At 36.7% G+C, this 23,011-nt stretch overlaps 1 protein-coding gene across 1 annotated transcript in view; it reads right to left on the reverse strand.

Moving 5' to 3' along the window:
• Positions 1–5,292: 5,292 nt before the first annotated feature.
• Positions 5,293–23,011, reverse strand: part of LOC145979534 (RNA polymerase II-associated protein 3-like) — a 41,032-nt gene continuing 23,313 nt past the window's right edge. The window contains exons 6-8 of the mRNA XM_083112490.1: positions 18,378–18,692; positions 10,834–11,026; positions 5,293–5,699 (exon numbers count right to left, since the gene is read on the reverse strand). Coding sequence (XP_082968616.1) covers positions 5,611–5,699; positions 10,834–11,026; positions 18,378–18,692 — 597 coding nt within the window. The 3' untranslated portion in view covers positions 5,293–5,610. The remainder of the gene's footprint in view (positions 5,700–10,833; positions 11,027–18,377; positions 18,693–23,011) is intronic.

Raw genomic sequence — 23,011 nt, forward strand, 5'->3', positions numbered from 1 at the left:
TTGCTTTATCTATTAAAGCATCCTGGACCAGGGATACAGACTGAAATTCATTTCAGTTAAGAGTTATGGTCACTGAATCACTCCTTGCTTTATCAGTTCTGGTTCGGCACTGCAGACCGAAATCTGATAGCTAATTCGGACTCGGACTTGAATTGACGCTGGCAATTTCTACTAGAGCTCAGACGAGCCGAAACTCTAAGCTCCTCATGCAAAAGCATTCTGGTTCGCACCACTTCAGAAACCAGTTTCGAGGAAAACAGTTCGACATATAAGTTTGAGAATAGAGTCCACGCCACTGCAGAGGTGAGTTTTGGTCCGAAATAATGGTTCAATCAACTGTAATTGGCCTAACTACTGCAGAAAGCTCTTTAGTGATTCAATGTGTTCAGACGACAAAAGACCAAGCCGTTTCATTATTCGAATAGCTCTCTGGTGCTATGGATGCCATTTTTTTTTTTGCAAGATAGAAACCTGAAAATCAACATGCTGGTTATACAAGGGTCACTATTTATATTTTGAGCCTAACAATGAAAAAAACAGGAATTTGGCATTGAAAACTGCTTTATTGTTTTTCGAAGTATTCTCCTTTATAGTCAATACACTTTTGCATTCTTGTCAATACACATTCTTGACATTCGGGAACAATGGGTGCCAAATCAGGACTGTACGGTGGATGACCCATCAATTCGATTTTTTGACTTCATAAAGTCTGTTGTTAGACGAGATGTGTGACAGCTGGCATTGTCTTGATGAAGAATGATCAGACGGCGTTTGTTTGTTTTCCGTATTTGACCGAAGACCTCTGGCAAACAAATTGTTGTGTACCATTCAGAGTTGACCGTTCTACGTTCCTCTAAAGGCACAGTTGCCACATGACCAGTTTTCCAGAAAAAACAGGCGACCATTTGTTTCGATGTGCTTCGAGCGCGAACAACTTTTGTTGGATTGGGTTCATCTTGAAACACCCATACAGTCGACTGCTGTTTACGTTCCGGCTCATATGCATATATCCATGATTCGTCACCTGTTACAATCTTATATACGTCTTTTGAAGCACCACGATTGTATTTATTGAGCATTTGTTTGCACCAATTGACGCGAGCATCTTTTTGAGTTTTTGTCAAATTGTGTGGGATCCAATGAGAACATACCTTTCTCACAGCTAAATGATCATGTAATATTTTATATATGCCTGGTGGAACTAATGCCTATGGTTGCCTCAATCTCACAGTATGTCGCATGACGATCTTGCAGTATTAGGGTTTTGCGCAACATCAATGTTTTCTTGAACAACAACTGATTTTGGACGACCTTCGGGAATCTCGTCGGTGAGCGAATGGCGGCCACGATTAAATTCGTTATACCAGCATTTCACAGTGGCAAAGGATGGGGCTTCATCGCCAAATGTGGAAGTAAGTTGATCGATGCACTCTTGTCTTGATAATCCATGTCGAAAATCGTAAAAAATCATCGCACAAAAATGTTCACGAGTTAATTCCATTTTATTCTTGTCGCGCAATCTCCAAGGCAACATAAACAACACAAATGAAGCTATTGACAAAACATTTGAAGTACGTTATGGTCAATAATGCCAGACGATTCCGTGCAAACGTCAAATCGCATCTAACTTCAATCAGTGTTGCCAAGGCTCAAAATATAAATAATGGTCCTCGTATGTGCTACTTCGTATATAGTTAAAGGGGAGAGCTTAAAGTAATTGGAAATGCAGGGATCTCATATCTAACCTTATTTTTTTTTAACAAGTTGAAAATCTGTATGCTGGATATTAATGCTACTACGTATAAAACTAAATAGGAATGCTTTACAAGACCAAAAATGTAGGGCTGCCAAATTTTGTTTAAATTTTTCATGGTATAAATTTGAGAAGCGGTATGCTGGTTATAGTTCCATGTCCTACTTTGAATACAGCGGATTTTGAAAATTTTAAATATTATAATCATGTTGTTTTTATATTTTTAAAGCTATGAAGTAAAATCAGTATTTAATGGTTGTTTATGCTACTGAGGAAACTATTTATTGATTTGATTCATTGCTTTTTTTTTTGTCACTTTTCTGTCACTTTTGGCTAATAGCGATAATGAGGATGCATAATATGATGAAGGGAACACTTACACAGAATGTCCATGTCCAAGCCAGGATTCGAACCCGTGACCCATAACGTAGCACACTGTGATATCCACTTTGCAACGGAGACGAAAGCAACAAAATAGCGAAGCTAAAAGTACAGAAATGCCAGGTTGCCATATTTAAAATTTTAATTTTTGAAGCAGAAACCTGGAAATTGATATGCTGCTAACTTATGGTTTTTGGTTTGAGTTGCCAAGTCCACTTTATGCACAGTAAGGCTAATTGGGACTGGACCTACAGTTTAAAGTGGGATCCGAACCACTTGTGCCTCCACCGGGTATCGAACCCGGGACCCTTGATTACAAGGCAAAGATGCTTACTTATGGTAATGTGGTTTTAAGAAAATTGGGACAATTTGGAAAAAGACAAATACAGTGTTACTATATGTTTAACTTTCTGATTCCAGGAAACTGCAAACTGTGTACTGCTTAGCTATTAGAAATCTAATCAAATTATGAAATGTTAAAAAAGTAACTTACTTGAAAAGTAGAAAGCTGAAATATGCATGCTGCGAGAATATGGCCTCCCCGATAGCGTAGTGGTAAGGTTGCCACATTGTAATCAAGGGGTCACGGGGTTTGATACCCAGTCGAGGCACATTGTACAGTGGTTTGGATTCAACTTAAAACTGTAGGTCCAGTTCCTAGCTGTGCATAAAGTGAACTTTTAACAAAAACTCGAACAGGAAAATGAAATTGAAACTTTTACTTAGATGAACGGACAACGGACAATTACATGCAGAAATGAAATACTTGGTTTTGTTTTACATACATGAGGGGCGTACTATAAAATTGCTTTCAATAATTCTGGACATTTTGTAAGTAAGATTAATGGGGAGTGGTTCGAAATGATTTCTCCATTTGCTTTATTTTTTCAAATTTTTGAATTCTCATATGTCACAGCTCACAGGCATGCACAATACGGATATATCTATGTAAGAAAAAAACATATTTTTAAAAGTCTTCTTGTTATGACGGAAAGAACGGAACAACAAGCATAAGTTTAAAAATGAATACCCTATAGAGTGTCTCAATCTTAAAAGTCAGTATGGAAGTAAATGGAGTACTTCCCCCTCTCTCTAATACATGAGTTTTGCCAATAGCTCTGTCCTTCTCTACCACCGCTGCATTGCCAGATGTGACAAAAGTAAATTTGTTGCAATCATTAGTGATTAACAGCAACTTGATGTGACTCCGTTTGTTGATCTAGCAACTCCACGCTTCATTTAACCCATACTGACTTTTAAGGTTGAGATGCTCTATAGCAAGAGTTGATATACCATAATTCGAATACAATTGGCAACACTGGATCTGATTGAAAATGCGACGATTTGCCTGTGCGGATGAGAGATCATGACGGGGTGTAATACACATTGCCATGCAGCGAACCTTGCTTGCGATTGCCAGATACTACTGCAGTTTCCTCCACCTTCCCTCTTGCAAGCAGCACAACACCAATCCGCTAGCACTGACATCAGTAACCTACAAGCAACAGATCACGAAACAAAACAGCGATCTTGTGGGGGAGGTATGAAAACTGTCAACCTCGTCACGCAGGAAAACTGATTTCTTTAACTGGTTTACATTCCATTACACACAGATCAAACCTGAACTAAATGTGCTGTGTTTAATTACACGAAGATTGAAACTATAACCTGAACCTGAACATTTCGGTACTCCCGAACTGAATCTTCCTCTCAAATTTTGTTTCAGTGAACTGTTATTGTGCCTCGTGGTAAACCAGTTTGGGGGTACCAAAATTGAAATTATGTAGAAGCCAATTCCATTCCGGACCGAAATTGAACCAAAATTCTGCGCTCAGTTGTGCGAGACAGAAACTTGCCTCTGCCGTTTTAGTTCAGGTTCAGGAAAACTGAAAGTACGTCGTAATCAGTTTTTTTATTTAGGTTTAGTTTCAGTCGCGATCCTGGACACTCAGCCAGCATAATCTTGTGGTGCTCATGTTGTGTCCCTATATATTTGTGATTGTCCCTTCATCCATCTTATCTTACCACCAATGATCACCTTCATGATTAGCCAATGGGGCAGAAAAAAAAAAACTAAACTAAACTAAATTCAACCAGTCATCGTGACAGCAAAAATTCTTGATCACAAGTATAATTTCTTGACCTACTTCTTGATTTCTTTACTATTTCTTGACTTTCAGACTGGTAGACATTCTGATAAACTTCACTTCTACTAAAGCCCTGTCATTCTGGAAAAAAACAAACTGATTTTATCTGTCTGGCAATTAGTTCTCGAGCTGATGATGATTTTGAACTTGTCTGCACCTGGAAAGTGTTCATCAGAGAGGCTCTGATGAATTTTCAAAACTGGACTTCTAATTGTCACATATTGTGAACAAGTTTTTTCAATTATTACATGTAAAAGTAAAATCTAATGAAAAAAAAAAAAATGTGGTTGAGGAGTTACATAACATTTTATGTGAAAGGCACAACTGAATTATCTGTAGTTTTCAAGAATTGATACTATGTGGTGGTTTCGTTCGAAACCAGCCATCTGGAGGCAAAGATTTTTGCTGGTTAAATTTGAAATGACAGTCTGCTAAAGGTTAACGCAGCTTTAAGACCAAAGCAATAGGTGATGGGCAACATGGCTCATCTAGTCTGCACATGTGTGAGCAACAGACCATAGTGACTAGCTGCATGCTATTGAGAAAACAACCCAGTCTGAGTGACATGCAAACAACAAGTGTTAAATGTTGCTTTGGTCTGAAAGCTGCCTTATACCGAAAAACTAATATTCATGTTCACAGAGGAGATTGAAGTGATACAATATTTATAAACTTGCAAAATATATCCATATCTAGTGGTGTACAATCATGTAAACCGGAAACCTATTCAACAAATGACACAAGTTACCAATCTGATGGGAACCATGACATAATAGATTACAAGGAAAATATGTTCATTTTGCAGGTTTGAGAAAATACTACAATACTTCTTGATTGGATAATCAAAATAATAATCTGTTGAAGAGAGTTCATTGTTGTCATGTGATTTTGTGGTATCAACATGATAGTGTTTTACACTGAATTAAAACCGCAGTTGTGTGTGCAAATTTGAATCAACTCAACCAATAGGAAATCGCAAAGTGGAAATTTTAGTTTAGTAATAAATTTCAATGCCTTTAACAATTTTATCTTTATTACATGAGTGTTCAAAAAATTATTTCAAGGGTTCAGTGTGTGCACTAAATTACACCTTTTAAATATGGTAACTTTCAATATAAGTAAACACGTAAAATATTTTTGAAAAAACTTTAAAATTAATATGATAATGAAGCACCAAAACTTATAATTCAAGCTTATTACTTATGATTGTTCTGATAGCAGATGGAACCTTAGAATAAAACATTTGATACTTCAGGATACGGAAACTGGTGTCACAGCCTTGCTATGCAGTGAGTAGGAATAAAATTTCTTCAGAAAAATCCAAAAATCTCATACTTCATATTTCTCAGCAAGAGCAGATGCTTCTTCCGAACTGCAAGTTTTACTTTCCATGGAGTAATGCAACATCTTTCTCACCACTGAAATCAACACAAAGATATCAGTGCATCATAAAACAAATATGAAATGTGAATTTCTTACGCATCCAATGAAGAATTTAGAAATGTTCACAGCTTAAGGAATTGTAAACAAAGTTGAAATATTTATAAATTTCAAACATGTTCTAATGTTATCAGCAAAAAACAGCTACAAGGATTATACATTACTGGCGAATAAAGTTTACTGAACCCAGTATGGTATTAGATATGTCTTTCTCTCTACGATATTATAATTTGAATGCAACTCTCATTGTAAATTAAGATTTTGTGTTTTACCAATTTTTAACCAAATACATATCGTCGAGTGAAAGACACACAGACTTAACTCCAATTTATGAATTTACAGGAAAGTGGAAATAAATATATTCTTAGGAATATATCTGACTCTTAAAATAAATATTAGTTAAAATTATGACGAACACTCTAATTCAGAATACTAATTGATAGAATAACTCTATGTAAACAATTGATTAGTTTTTCTTCTCGTGAGATTATAATTATAATTTGAATCACTGATCAAAATAGATGTTCTCAAGTTATTAATAGTAATCAGTAGAGCCCGGAAGTTTGGCAAAATGCCTCTTTTTATCTACTGCATATATTGATAAAATTTTTCCGGATATACGTTTTTTATGTTGTTTCGAATGTTTTAGAAGCCTTTTCATTTTGCCTATTTGGGACCCCAGTGCCTATTTTTAATTATAATGCCTTTTTTTGCCTCTTTCAATGAAATTTGACCATTTTTTTTTAAAAAATGTGTATATAAATTATTTTTCTCCCAAAAAACGTTGTTGGCATTTATTTTTCTTCCGTTTATTATGTGAATAATTTTCGCCTTATTTAAGTAATATTGAACTCACTCATGTTTGAACATTGCTGAAGGAGAAAAGTGTGAGGAAAAAGTATTTCATGCTGAGTTAGGATATTGCCTTTCGGTTAACATTTCCTTGTGCATGATTGACTGCTGAAAACTTGTTGCTGAACACCTGCACATTTTCGACAGACGGTACTATTCTTCTCTGCAAGATATGTGAAAAAACAATCAACCATGAGATAAAATACTTTATATCTCAGCATGTGTCAACAGCAAAACATAAATCTGCAGCTGCTAAAATGATCGGACAGAGGATGATATCACTAATTTCAACAGTGGGTACTTCATCCAACAGGAAATGTCAGTTTTCTCTTGAACTGTGCAAAGCTTTCATGGAAGCAGGAAAGTGGAAAACAAGTTACTGAGGAAATTCCTGGAGAAATACACTAAAGAAACTGTGCCGTCGGAATCTAAGCTGCGGAAAACATATTTAAGTATCTGCTACGAAGAAGCTCTGCGAAGAACTCGTGCTGAAGTTGTTGGAAAGATGATCTGGATTTCAATAGATGAAAGTACTGACGCTATGGGACGCTACATAGCCAACGTCATCTTAGGAACTATGGAACCAACATGTGGAGAATCCTCGTCATTTCTTCTCATGTCAGAACAACTAGAGAGAGCCAATGGTTCGTCAATAGCTCAGTTATTCTCAAATTCCCTACTTCTGCTCTGGCCAGATGGTGTACAGTAATGCAGTATGAAGAAGGCTGCCATAGCATTGAAAACTCTCTTCCCGAACATGCTTCATATCACATGTGTAGTTCACGCAATGCACAGAATCGCCGAAGAAGTTAGAGTGTTGCACCCAGAAATGGATAGGTTGATTTCAAACACAAAGAAGATATTTCTGAAATCTCCCTCTCGAACCCGAAAATTTCAGGAAGTTGCGCCTAACTTAGTTTACCTCCGCAACCAGTCTTGACGAGATGGGGAACCTGGATATCAGCAGCTTATATTATGCTAACAACCTTGAAAAAATAGTGAGGTGATCGATGCTCTTCCAGAAAATGAAGCGGCTTCAATTCGTGAAATGAAAAAACTCCTGTGCTATTCAGAACTGAAGAATGAACTGTCGTTTATTTTTGCACATTATGGTGCATTGCCAGAGACAATTACAAAGCTAGAAAAAAGAGGTGAGACTCTTATAGCATCCATGAAAATCTACGAGGAATCTATGCAGCAGATGACGGAAGTGTCAGGAGAAAAGGGGTCAGCTGTTGCGGAAAAGTGCAAACGGGTAGTGAGTGCAAAGGAGGACTTAAAACAATTGAAAACAATATGTAATATTCTAAAAGGTGAAATTGCTGTTACCGAAATTAGTCCAGCTTGTTTTATGTATGCTCCAATAACTTCTGTTGAAGTAGAAAGATCATTTTCTATTATGAAAAACATTCTCTCTGACAGACGACTATCAATGAATGTTGAGAACTTAAAAAAACTCCTTGTAGTTATGTGCAATCAAAACGGAGAAAATTGAAATGCTCTTCCCAATGTAGATTTTGACATTTTGCCAGAAATTATAGATAAAAGTAAGCGACTTCCAAATGTGCCTTTTTTCAGTTTATTTTGCCTTTTTTTTAATTTTTAGTGCCTATTTCCCACATTATAAATGCCTTTTTGCCTGCCTATTTTAACGAAAATAAATGCCTGAACTTCCGGGCTCTAGTAATCAGATACAAGCACCCATTTGTTCTTGGAACTATAGGTGAAACTGGGGCACTAGAGTACTGGATTGGACCACTTTCCCTCGAATATATAGAATATCAAATACCATTTCTGGGATAATAATCATACAAATATATGTGTAAAAATCTGTCCTGGTAGTTTCAGCCCATAATTATCTATTCATTTTCATGTATTGCTATGTGTTGTAAAGATGGACTAAATTACATTTTAACATGAAGATGGTGACTACGAGGGGGTACCCCCCCCAAAAAAAAAAAATTTAAAAAAATGGAATAACGCTGCACTGGGTGGAGCTTCCGTAGTACAAAATTTTCCCGCCAGGCAAGCATCGAGCAACTCGTTGTGAGTTCAGTGCACCCAGTGGCTTCGCCGGGAAAGGTTGTCTCTGATCACGGTGATTTTTTTGTAAAAGCAGTTTCGCTCGGACCTTGTTTTTTGTGATGGCCGATGTAAGAGAACAGCGTGCGGCTGTGAAATTTTGTTTCCTCCTTGGGAAAAATGCCGCAGAAACGGTTGTGATGTTGAACACAGCTTACAAGGACAGCGCTATGGGGAAAACTCAAGTGTACGAGTAGTTTTCTCGCTTTAAGAAAGGTGACATGTCGATTGATGACAAACTCAGTTCTGGACATCCGTCAACTTCCAGAACGGACGAAAATGTCGATAAAATTCGTGAACTTGTGCTCGAAGACCGACGACGGACCATTGAAGAGCTGAGGAAGTTATCTGGACTATCTTGGAGCTCGGTTCAGCGAATTTTAACGGAAGATTTGGGAATGAGAAGGGTCGCTGCGAAATTTTCTGCCTTGGAATCTGAGTGACCAGCAAAAAGAGTGTCGAGTGGAAACATGCTGTGCTTTGAAAGAAGAGCTCCAAAGCAACCCAGACTTCTTTTCCAAGGTCATTACTGGTGACGAGACATGGTGAGACCCCCTTCCTCTCTCTTTTTTCCCTCCCTGAAAGAAGAAGGACATGAAGGGACAGCGATATGACGACGTAGAAGAGGTGAAGGAAAAAAAAAACAAAAAAAACGAGGAAGGAGCTGTCAGCCATCACAGATGAGTTTAAAAAATGTTTCCAAGAATGGAATCACAGATTGGACAAATGTATTAAGTGTCGTGGAGAGTACTTTGAAAGTGATAAGGTTGTTTTGTATAAAAAAAATCATGGCTCTTAAAAAAAATTCCGGTTTATTTTGGGTACACCCTCTCGTATGTTAACTTCAGTTTCAATTTCACTGCGTTTTTCACTTCATGATCCATGTTTGAAGGGCCAATACTACAGAAAAATTTCGGTTACACGTGAACTACTGGGCTTCGAGCGTCTACTGATTGAATGTTCAAGCGTTATTTGCTCGAGCAAAGAAACTGTACATTCCATAAGCCATCTAGCATCATCTGTGCGAACTATTAGACGATCAAGCAAAAAGGCCTCGATGCAGCAATCTATGGGGCACATTTGAACATCTGGAATTTCTCAGCAATGCGAAGAAATTGTGTGGAGTTGACAGCAGTGACATTAGATGACAGCACCGTGTGTATAACTCCTTGAAAAGTAATTTTTCTTGTCAAAATTTTAAGAAGATAGCAACCACGTACAAGGTGAAGAGGTGCGTTTGATTATAGAATATTATTGCTTATGGATACGTTTGTGTGTTAGTATCATGAAATTACCATACCTATTAGCTTTTTCCTGTAAAGCATGGATTTGATTGTCATGGTCCTGTAGGGCAGATTTCGACAGCAATGATTTGAACAGCACCTTTGGGGCAATTTCAACAGTGATTAAAATTCCCTGAGTTCATCATAAAAATATTAAGTGAAGCATTTCACACAATTTCAAAAGGTGAAAATCATCATTATGCAATACATCTTTTCAGGCGAAAAATGGTTTGAATGTACACAAAAAAACGGAACAGCAATTCCCATATTCCCTGAAGCATGGAATAGAAACAAAGCAGATGGGTATGGCTTGACCTCTGACCTATCATTATAAAAAGCTGACCTTCGTGGCAGAGTGGTTAGTACAGTGTATGATGGTGCCAGGGGTTTGAATCTAAGCGTGGGCATGGATGTTCTTTGTGAGTGCTCGTGGAAGTTTGTATTTCGAGAGAAATATGTTTCTAAAAATATTAAAAAGCGCAAAGCAATTTTGAAATAACTACATCCCTTTGGTGCATGAGCAAGAACCCACACTCAAGCACTGAAATGCTTTGATTCGCCCCATGAATGCGGCAGATTTGAACAGATTACCGATGTTTTGGTTAATGCATTTAACTTTCAAAATAACACATTTTTGTGTGGTACAAAATGTGTTTAAATGTACTAGAAGACGATCCTTGTTTACTTTTACATTCAAAATAAAACAATAAAATTGGTGGAGTGTTCAAATGTGTCCCCGTCTCCCCTACATACAGCACTGTGGGCATGTAAATAACAACTGCTTTCTGTGAAGGCCGTAGATTAATTGGTCTCTTGAAGCAAAGCTCATTGCAGTTGGCAGCACAAGAGTTGTGTCTGTGCGCTTATTATATGGAACACATGGGGTGTTGCTTACCTGTTTTATCTGCAGCTGGCATGAACATTGTCAGAGCACCAAACCTTTTCACTTGGGAGAGTCCTTGTAAATACGGAAAAACATTCTCTCCAGGGGCTATGAAATCTGCTGCTAGGGTGTTGATTATATCACTAAATGTATCGCTTTCCAAGGAATCTCGAAATATACGTGCAACTTCTGCTGGTGGTATATTCTGCAAAGATGAATATTATTATTTCAGTAACACGTATGAATCCAATTGTACATGCTAGAATACTACAAAATGTATGTGATTGCAAGGCGTTACCACATGCCATCAAAGGGTCCCGTGGTGGCACACTGCATAGTGCTTACAATTCCTAGGGCTGGATAACTTAAACCAAAACCTTTGTAAATTTACATAATTTTCTTATGAAAGGCAATACAATGGAACCTGAAATTTACATTTTTTAAGGGACCAAGGTGGAAGAACTTAAAATATGGGAAAATGTAAAATCCGGGAAAATTTTGTAACATTTTACTATGTTGGGACCATGAATGTATAATGTGGGAAAGTGTAACAATGGGGAATGAAAAATCGGGATTCCACTGAAGAAGGTATGAATGTGGGAAACATGTATGATATGGAACTAACTTGAATAAGGATTTCCATTTCTCAAGTGTTTGCAAAGAATAGCTATATTACGCTACCTAGTCATAAATGCATGATTCATAATTTCTACATGGGCTGAATGAAGTTTTATGGAAAACATGGAAGCTTATCACTACGCCACAGATTTTATATGTAATTATATATTTTTACCTTTGTAGTCAAACAAAAATAGCAAATGTCTGAATTGAATTGTTGGGAATGATATATACATAAAATGTGATATTAGCACTTCATTGAGAAATGCTAATATACAAGGTGTGGCTAGAAAAAAAACGGACTGTTGCTACAAAATCTTTTATTGGTAATTTTGTACAATACAAACATTATCCCCTTCAAAGAACTTCCCAGAACTATCGATACACCGCTCAAAACGAATCTTCGATTTCTGGAAGCAGTGCTGGAAATCATTTTCTGAAACCATGTTCATAACTTCTGTTGCTTTTGTTTTCACAGGTTCTACGGTCGTAAATTTGTTTTTTTTTCAGTGTGATATGAACTCTGGGAATAAAAAAAAGTTGCATGGATGATAGGGTGGGTGTTCTAACACTGGGATCCCATGCTTGGCCAAAAAAGCCTTGACTTACAATGCCGTATGGACAGGAGCATTGTCCTGATGAAGAATCCATGACTTGCTTTTCCACAAATCAGGTCAACGTCTTCTTACTCGCTCACGAAGGGTCGTCAGCACCTTAATGTAATAATGTTGGTTGTTTTGCAATAGATCGAATACTCAAGCGACGATCCTCTTGAATCAATTCACCGACATTTGCAATGTATGATTCCGTTTTCGACGTGCAAGGCTGTCCAGGATGCGAGTCGTCCGCGATCACTTCTCGTCCCTCTTTAAACCTTTGAAACCACACAAACACTTGCGTGCGTGATAAACACTCATCTTCGTATACTTCCTTCAACAAACCATAAGTTTCTGTGGTGGATGTTCCGAGTTTCATAAGAAACTTTACATTGATACGCTGTTCTACTTTCAGACTTAACATTTTTCCGAAGGAGCACAGATGTACGGTTCACTTCGTCGACAAGCTACAGCGGAACTGAGCACCGTCCACCCTGGCAAATCACACAGTCGATAGGCAGGATATCACGTTATACATTCATGCACCGTTTGACCTTGATGCGCTTGCAGTTTGTCAACAGCAACATCAATCCGGTTTTTTTCTAGCCACACTTCGTATTTGTGGGGAAAAAATTCACAATATGATTTCCCTAAAAATTAGGCCATTTTTATCTGATCATGACAATTTTATCTGTTAATTTCACTAAAACCTAATCTTAAAGTCAAAAGTCACACCACGGAAATCAAGGCTCCGTGTACTCTGGTCTTCACTACTTCTATCTGTCTCAAATAATCCCTGTTATACTGGGAACAACAAGTGCAGCTTAGTTGTTCAGAAACTAGCCCTGACAGAATTTCCAAAAATAATCCACTCTCAAAATGAAGGAAATTAAATGATTAGGGCTGAGCCGATACTGATGTATCAGTATCAATAATACCAGGAAGAATCAGTTGAATTCTAATTACTGATAACAGCCGATACTTTTCCAGCATTTTGATCATCCGAGGTGTCTGTAAAAATGACTCGTGACACTTTTGTGGATTCTAATTATCTTGGACGTTATGCAAAATTTGAAGTTTCCATTGATTTTGTACCAATATTATGTGAAAAGCCTGTATTTTGTTATTACATAACATATATTTTATATATATCCTGACTTTAGCAATTTAAATATCATCCTTATTCTCATAACTAAATTATCGGGTGTAATTGGGGTGGAATACCCACTCACTCATACTAGCCAATATTTTGAACAATTTCTAATTGTTACAATTTTCAAGCAATGGTTTTGGTATCGGTTCAAAGTGGTTTGGGCTCAGCCCCAGAAATGTTGAAAAACAACAAAAAATATTACACTTGAGACTGCTTTATATGTAACTCAGTTCTGTTTTATACGTAAATTACTGTAGGTTCCGGCAAAATATAATTTAAACACAGTGTGAATTAAACCTTATTTGTACGTAATGCAATTATATGTAATTCGGTGATACATGTACTAATTCTCATAAAATACATTTGACTTGTACGTAACCAAGCTACAATAATGTCACAGAAGGATACATTTCTTGTTGTTACAAAAACACAAGGTGAGTTTCAAATACGAAACAGGATAGGTGGGCATGACTGCAGTCGGTCTCAAGTTGCGAGAAAGACGAATGCAGCATGACGGTGTCACAGAAAAGGTAAGGACAGGCGGCACGCAACATGAAATCCAAGGAGAAATATATGAGCAGTTGTTCAGAACATGAGACACATTTTCTTTTGTAAGTAATCCTGATATGGAAGTACACACGTTAAACAGATGCCGATAGCTGGCGTTTGCAGTGTTCCATAATAAAAACAGAAGAATGGTTCCTTCAGTGAACGTTTTCAGTTGCTACTGTGGTCGGCCATGAAGAAATTTCTGTGGGAAGTGGATGCTAATCCACATAAAACTAATGAAGCGGCAAATGTAATGTATTTAAGAATCAAACTTTTATAAATATGGAGAAACTAGTACTCACTTTTATCCGCGAAGCTGTTTTTTTTTTCCGATTAAATTGTAACGACCGCCATGTTAGGCAGATTTAAGTTGAATATTGGCATTTATCTTATTCGTATACTTTCAAGTTAAGAACTTTTATTAAATTATTTATACTTAATTGTTTTTATAATTCATGTATATATTCACGATTTATCTTGTTATAATATTATTCGCGTATTTTTGCAACATTTATTCAGAATTCATAGGCTAATAATTATCCCAAATAATATATGCAACGTTTTCATTGTTTAAGCACAAGTTAAATACATTTCTTCTTAATATCTATTTTTGTTCAACAATGTACAAGATTGAAGTAATTTGTCTTCGTTATAAACTAAATCTTTATTTAATTATTTTTATGTGCAAGGGCAAATATGATTTATTTGATAAAATCAGTTTAGTTATTTCTATATAGTTTAATATTGTAATATTATAGGAAAGTATTTCTCCCTCGTTTTCAATAAAATATTGTATTCCTATTGGCTGTTTATGTTAGGAGTGGGGGAACCACGCTTCGTGTTCTTGGCGATGTAAAAACTTCCACGTTGGCATTTTTAATTGTTGCCAACCTGAACTTTAGCTTACTATCGCTAATTAACATTGATGTGTCATATAAATTATCAGTTTTTCTTGTGTTATTTTATGTTATGAGTTTGTATTGTAAGTTAGAACAATCTGTTATGCTGCACCTCGCGCTTGAGGTAGGCAGTTGAGGTCTTGCTATCAACGGTGAAGGCGGTGCGCGGATTCTGTCGTGATAAATAAGTTACTCATCACTGCCTACAAGCGAGCAGGACCCAACACATTATATTTTTGGCTTGTGCGAATCAGTATGTACGGGCGCGATTCGTAATTAAAGATTTTGGACATTTTAATTATAAAGTATTTGAATTATTTTTATTTACTGTCACGTGTCGCAATTCGGTGGTTTCCTTCCTGGAGGAAGGGTGGATCTTCTTAATCCCGAACCCTGGGTGAGAACTGGTGCTCCCAACTGACCAACCGGAGCAAGGAGTGGTGGCACGTTGCAAATTTCAGTGGCCACTGCCACCATCCTTGTTGGAACTTGCTGTGCAGATAAAAGTGAGTACTAGTTTCTCCGTATTTATATACTACTGCGTGTCTCTTTTCCCAATTATGAACAAACTTTTATATTTGTTAATTTACCACTTTATGACAGAAATAACCTATATTATACTGTATCTTGTTCCTCAAAATAGATACAATTACATTACAGTATTATAATAATGATATGACATGGTATCTAAATCTGATTTGTAAGTAATTCTCTGTTGTACGTATTATTTTCTCTTCACCTTCACATACGTATGACTCAGATTCAACTGTTTTATGTATTATAATATAGTTACATATTGTATTGATTTCTACATATTTGTGCACAGTTATGGACACTTATGGGTTGTAATGATCTGCATGGAAATCAATGGGACTGTTACACCCCAGAACTGTCCTTGCAAGTACTAATTTTGAATAAAAATTCAAGCACTACTTATGAGACTACCGAAAGATTTCTTTGTCCTGCCCAAACATGAGCGCACATTACAAGAAACATTGGATTATAAAGGCGCATCCCCACTATGCCAGTTGGCAAGACAAGAGTAGTTAGCACGTAGATAGTGTGGATTACGTGTAGTTTATCCTTCTTGAACAGCTTACATGCAAGATTGAAGAGTAACGTAAATATGTATTTTACAAAGTTAATCACGTGTTTACTTTGTAACTAGAAACACAGTCCATCCTTGGATGATTAACAGATTCCTTATTAATCATAATCCTTAGAAAATAAGTCTTTTTAGAATTGTTTTAAACCTTTCATTTGTTTCATTTTTTTTTTAAAAAAAAAACAAATAATTTTGACAATCGTGCTTGTCATGCATTTTCACGAAGTATTTCATGTGTGCTGCCAACAAGCCATCGAACCACATTGATGCACATCTCCACACCACAGTCCTGAGGGGACGTCTATCGAGTTCGGCAAAGCAGAACGACTTTTGAGAGCGGCTTTGCCAGCAGGCATAATGGAGATGTGCCTTAACCCTTACAACAAGTTGAACGTCCAGACATAATCTAAACAAACATTTCTCAACCGCTGGGACATGGCTCGGTACCGGGTCTTTAGCATTTATTATACTGGACAAAGAGATGTTCTCCTGATACAGTTTTTCTCGAACCAACATCATTAACTTTTCCAAATATAATAATAATACAGCCATCGATTTCCCAATTAAATTTCCTGTGTTCAAACTGCAACATATGAATGAAAATCAGCACTTATCAAATGAATTTAACAATAATACGATAAATGAAAAAGAAGTGAGAAGTGAGACTAAATATCGAGAAGACAATTCAGTTAATCTATCTCACTAAACAATCACTTTGATAAATGCCCTCGGTTAAATATGAAGTCCTGATTGGCACATCATTTTATGTATATACCTGTCAGAATTCAAATTGTTATAGCACGGTAGGAAGCTACGGATATATGTTGAAAAGGAATACCAGCTTACATATGCTGAGGAATAGCGTTTATGTTCAAACAATTATATGCGTTTTTATGCAAATTATATTGATAAAAAACAAGAAAAAACAAAAGATACAACAGCATCAAATTATGCATTTGATAACAAGAACATTTATAACATATAATTGTTATTTATATGAAGAAAATATTTCTTTATTATGTCCTTTTGAGGTAGAGTAAGTCTTTTTCTTATATTTTAGCATGCATCAGTTCTACATCTGAGTATACTCAATATGTCAACTTTTTCAACCAGGTTTACCAGATGGCTTCCATTCTTCCATTTTCAAAACTCCACATTTAGTTAATTCACATCCAAAATGCAGAAGATATTTCTCCCACTTTAAGTCTTATTCCTCAAAACATCCATTTGAGGTAATGCATTATTCATCTACTAGTTTGATAATGCAGATGCAAGCAATAATAATTTCCTGCTTCAAATTTAAACTTGGCACTTTTCACAAGTTCCAAAACTTTTTAAAAGATTATGCCATTATTAAAGCATTTTCAAGATTCTGTTATGATCAGAAATGTCTCTATATAGTTTAAACAAAACTATTAATGATTAGCATGCAAAGTATAATGTTTTCAAAATATCAAGATTTCTACAAATCCCAATCTTTCACCAACAGCTACATTTTTGCTTATCTTCCATCCCTCATGACATCCTTAAAAGTCACAGACAACTAGTATCAGAGAAGCTAGTTCAAGAAAGATTTTTTAGCATGTGTTATCTTCAATTGTTTTTGTTTTATATTTATATTTTTGTCAATAAGTGTTTAACAGCTTGAATGTTTGTGAAATAAATGTACATATTTGCTCTGTTACAGCTATTTTGCAATGGATATCACAATATACTTATCTAGTGATTAAAATTACAGTTTTTTTTAAATGTTGATACAAAATACCAAGAATGACATCATATTATACATTGAACAATTTTTGAAGAGTTGACCTTTGTATATAAACCTTGATGCCAATGCAAATGTACACAATTTCAATAAATTTAATTATAAATTTGAATGTATCTTATCTTTCTTGTCTGAAAGAACACACATGATTGAAGATATTTGTTTATCATATTGTCAAAAATAACTGTTATGAATTTGAATTCAAAATATTGCACAATTTGATAATTTTGTCATGATATACAAATTGGCTTTTTTAAACATTATATTTAATAAAATTAGTTTAAATAGTAATTTCACACACATTTAATTGCATTATAGGAATAAATTTGGAGTAAATTATTATTACTATTGGACAAATGTGGAACTCTGAACTTAACCTAACCATTTCAAATCATAATCTGACAATATACTAATTTTAATGTCATAATAATGATGATGTCCTGAGGACACTACAAGATTTCGCTAGATTCAGTGGTTGATAACTAATTTAAACCTAAACTTAACATAATCGAACTCTGACTTTTTATGATTATGCCATAATTAATTTATAAAATTTTAATTTCAAGGATATACATGAATTAATGGATAATGTTAAAATAATAAAAAGTATTTGAGTTTTTTTTTAAAAAAAGTAGATTTTAGCGGACCGAGGTCTCAAAAAGGTTGAGAACCACTGATCTAAACCACAGGAAAAGAAGTTATGTGAGCAATTTGTCACCCAATGGACATTGTATACCAGACCATCGATAATGTGCATATTTGGAACGAAAGGGGAAAAAGTTTCAGATCTGAAACGAAACTGCAACATATATTTGTATAAATGCAAAAAAATTTGCCCTGATTTCAGAACCATTAGTAAGACACCTACCTTTAAATACTGAAACCTCAGTTTGGGATTATTTTTAACACTTTTCCAGTGCATATAAAACTGAACAGACGACTTTGGGACTGGAGGTAGGGGCTGTGACTCACTATCAGTTCTTACAGGCAAGGACATAGCACTGATGCCTTCATGTAACCTGTTCATTTGTTGTTCACTTGCTTTCGCAGCTTTTTCTGTTTGTTCATTCTTAATTGATTCTGAAGCTTTTGTACATTGAGCACCGTTCTTTGAACTGGAGACTGCATCTTCATCTTCGTCATCACCTGACACTTCTTCAATCTCAATGGTTTTCAAAGGTTTCTGAAATATACAGAAATTTGAGTTCATTATGATTCAGTGTGTACACATGTATATAGGACGAAACTTATCCAGGCTGAGATACAGCAATGGATAAAAATTAGTATGAGATGGATTAATCGGTACACTATCAGTTTCGGCCGATGTAGGCATATTGGGAAAATTACTGATAATTTTATCTGCTGTAAATAACTTATTATTTAGTGTAATATTCTACCATTTTGTTATAATTTTTATGGCTAGAAACATATATTCTCCATTCCCTATTTTATTAAAAAAGATAATATCTAAATAACAGACTCTATTGCATTGCAGTCATCTGGTAACATACATGTATTAAGGTCAATGAACCTTTCAGGTTCTACAAGGACCATTTGGAAGTTTATATCGAATCAGCAGAATATTGATTCACTGGGGAACAAAATTTTTGTTGCATTGATACCAGCACTTGTTCTTATCTAATTTGAGTGTGCTGAATTCAAATCTGAAGTTGGTTTTTCTCCGTAAGCTCCAGATTTTTTGTAATTCAACATTTTCATTTTTTGCGAAATTTTGATGCCTCACGCATGATGATATGGTATGTCTGTGGAACTTATGGCCACCCTGTCGTAAAATTAAGCATATACAATTGTATTTACAAAGATGAAATTCACAAAAACATGGAAGTGTACGAAAATATGCATTACAGTTTTACAAAATCACTTTTGTGGTGTACAATCAGTATTGCTAATAGTCGAATTTTGAACATTTTTCTATTATAATCAAATATAACTATGAACTAATGCTTTTCACTGTACATTAACATGTAACATCTATTATGAGGCAAAGTTCAAATTTGTTCTAATCAGGCAGAAATTTTCGCTTGTAGCTATGGCGTTTGTGGATGTCCTCAGAGCAATCTCGTTTGATCCTCCAGCAAGAGTCTGCCAACATATGTTTATCCCATTGCCCTTGATATCTCTGTTCCATCGTCATGAGGTCTCGATGGAAGCGCTCACGCTGTTCATCACAAATAGCACCTAGGTTGTTGGGGAATTGATCAAGGTAACTATTCAGGAAATGGAGCTTCACGCTCATGTTGCACCCAAGATCACGAAATACCAACAGTATTCTGCTAACAAGAAACTCATAGTTATCTGCCTTTTTGTTACCAAGAAAGTTTTCAATAACTGCCACAAAAGACAGCCATGCTGCTTTCTCCCTGTTGTTCATCTTCCTGACAAATACTTCATCACGTACAAGGTTAGGTCCATCGAACACACCAGCTTTGATCTTCTCAAAGGACAAAGTAGGAAAAGCAGAAACTATGTGTTAAAAACAATGACCATTTAACGCCTTTACGAACTGTTTCATCAAGCTGAGCTTGATGTGGAGTGGGGGAAAACAATTTTCTCTACTGACAAATTGGATCATTCACAATATTGGGCATGCCTGCTTCTAGAGTTTGTACCCAGTGTTTCTCCCGAGCTCGACTGTCCCACATGCAGAGATAGCATGGAAATTTCGTGAAGCCTCTCTGTTGACCCAGGAGAAAGTTCACCATTTTCAAGTCCACGCAAATGATCCAGTTGTGCTCATGATATCTGAGTAAGTTAATGATCACTTTGATGTCATTATGTTCTTCTCTCAAATGTACTGAGTGACCAATTGCACTGCTCCATATACATTGCCACTGTGCACACTTGAGACTGCGCTTTGAGCTGTCCACAAATAAATGCCATTCTGTTGGACAATACGAAGTTATACTAATTGTTTGAGAAGACCTGGAATATCGTTGCAATAAACAAACTGCTTGTATTCTGAAAAAAAAATGCACAAAAATCTGGACCCGCTTTCAAAAATAAACTTTTACAGAGCGACCAAGGAGGTTTCTTTCCTGCAGTCTGGAGGCTAATACCTCAGCCGCTTTCTTGGAAAGCCCTAAGTCACGCACTAAATCATTCAATTACGATTGGTTAAACAGGTGAGGAGATGATGGCTGTTTGGTATCAGAGTCGTCAGAGTCTCCAACCATATTTTGAATCTCGTTATCACTACCCTCATGCTCTTGCTGATCATATTGACTGCCTTCATCTTCAGATGAGTCAAAACCATTATAAACTGGAACTGGGACTTCTGAAGAGTGCGGAGGTCGAATTGCTGAGGGAATATTGGGATAGGAGATCTTATGCCTGTTTTTCTTACCGACACCCTTTGTGTTTACCAGGCAAAAATAACAGTCAGTTATGTGGTCTTTGGGTTCTCGCCACACCATGGGAACTCCAAAAGGCAGACTGCGTTGTTTTCCTTTTGACCAGTCACGAAGCATTTCCTCACAAGTATGACACACCATATGTGGAGCCCATTTCTTGTCTTGGTCACCCAGGGGAACTTCAAAATAGGCTTTATAGGCATGCCGAACAAATGAAGTTATATTGCACCTTTGACGAAGAAGTGTGTAGCCGCCACATACATAACAGAATGCATCAGGTTTATTTACGCATGGATGCCTTCTTGACGAAGCCATGATCAGATCTGAAGCAAAGTAAAACAGGTATTATAAACTCAACAATAAATATAAATTGGCTTCATTAGTGTACTGTTAGGGCAGATGTAAGCCTACTTCTCCAGCTACCCATACTGTATATTACAATGGGTGTTCCATTTTGGCGAAAATTCATAAATTCCAAACTGCATGAAAACTAGAGCATGCAGCAGAAAACTAATTTCAGATTTGAAATCAGCATTGAAAAAGTATTCAGAAACGGTTGAAAAATCTCATGCAACAGCACATCAAAAAAAAATTGTTCCCCTGTGTTATCAGTACCTGTAAAATTGGTATCAGCCAAAATCAGCTCTATCCCTAAAAACATATTACCATTAAAAAAATATGAAAAATCACAAGAAAAATGGTGGTCATCAATGTTATACTCTACAGTTATTTTGTCTACTGGTGCTTATTTCTTTTTAACACAATATCCCAACTGTTTCTAAAAGTCCTCATCAGTGAGTAATATCCATACATAACTGAACAGGGACATTAAACCTGATGTTGTGCTGGTCGCAGCACAGTTGTGTAAGTTACTACCATCATGTATGAGGGGCGTACTGAAAGTAATGAGCAACAATTTTTCATGAACCGTGTTTTTGTTTTATTAAAGTAAAGCTGGACATACTACATCATAATGTACAGACTTTACTTTTCAATAAAGTCTCCATTTCTTTGCATGCATCTCCCCCACCTTTCTGGAAGCTTGAAAATACTCTTACGGTAAAAAGGTAAAGTGTTCCCCTGTGCATAGCACCACGCCATGAAGGCGTATAGGGGGTGTGGGGGTAACGCCCCACACTTTCTTCATCCGGTCGTGAGTGGGGGTGATGTGATCAGCATCACGCCCCTGACTGCCTTTACCCCCCAGGGTTTCCCCCAGGTACCCATGTTATTCGACGCTGGGTAGGCGCCGGGGCCGCTTCCACCGTTAGAAAAGTTCCCGGATTTGAACCGGCCGGGGATCGAACCCGGGACCTTGAGCATGGTAGTCAGACACGTTACCGACTGAGCCACCGCGGCCACCTTCTTACGGTAGAACTCCTTTTCAGCTGCTCGCAGACACTGATGCACTGCTTTCTGTATGTCCTACATCATCTGGTAGCTTTGGCCTCATAACTGTTCCTTCACACAACCGAACAGATGATAGTCGGAGGGTGTAATGTTGGGACTGTAGGGAGGGTGAGGCAGAAGTTCTCGCCCCATTTTCCCAATTTCCTCCCTGGTGAACTGAGCAAAGTGCGGGCTTACATTATTGTGTTGAAGAATGATTTTCTTTCCAGGACGTTTTTCCTGCAATGCACAACGGAGCTTGTGAAGTGCTTGGATGCAACGGCGAGCAATTATGCCAGCAGATCTTGCAATCATTTCCTGTAGTGTGTATCATAAGTATTGCTGCAATTGTATCCACAGTGACCTGTCTGTCTTCTTTAATGATGCTGTCAACTCTTTCCATGTTGTGTTTCATGGAGGTAGTTCGTGGGACACTGATTTTGATGCTTCTGTTTCAATCATTAAAATGCTCCATGCATACATCTCCACATACATGCTGAAGTATATTCTGAATTTCAGCAGCACGAATTCCCTCTTTAACAAGGAATTCAATCACAGCACGTTGTCGAAACGAAACATGACTGTCAGCCAATTTGAATCAATTGCCTGCGCTCATGCAATCGAAGCTAATCATGTCACACTACCTCGACACATTCAGTCAAGTCTGTATTTTGCAATGACTTACTTCGTTTGCATGTATTGATGGATTTTGATTTATGAAAAATTGTTGCTTATTACATTC

Source organism: Lepisma saccharinum, chromosome 26, assembly GCF_977018435.1.
Source record: "Lepisma saccharinum chromosome 26, izLepSacc3.1, whole genome shotgun sequence".
Taxonomy (NCBI): Eukaryota; Metazoa; Arthropoda; class Insecta; order Zygentoma; family Lepismatidae; genus Lepisma; species Lepisma saccharinum.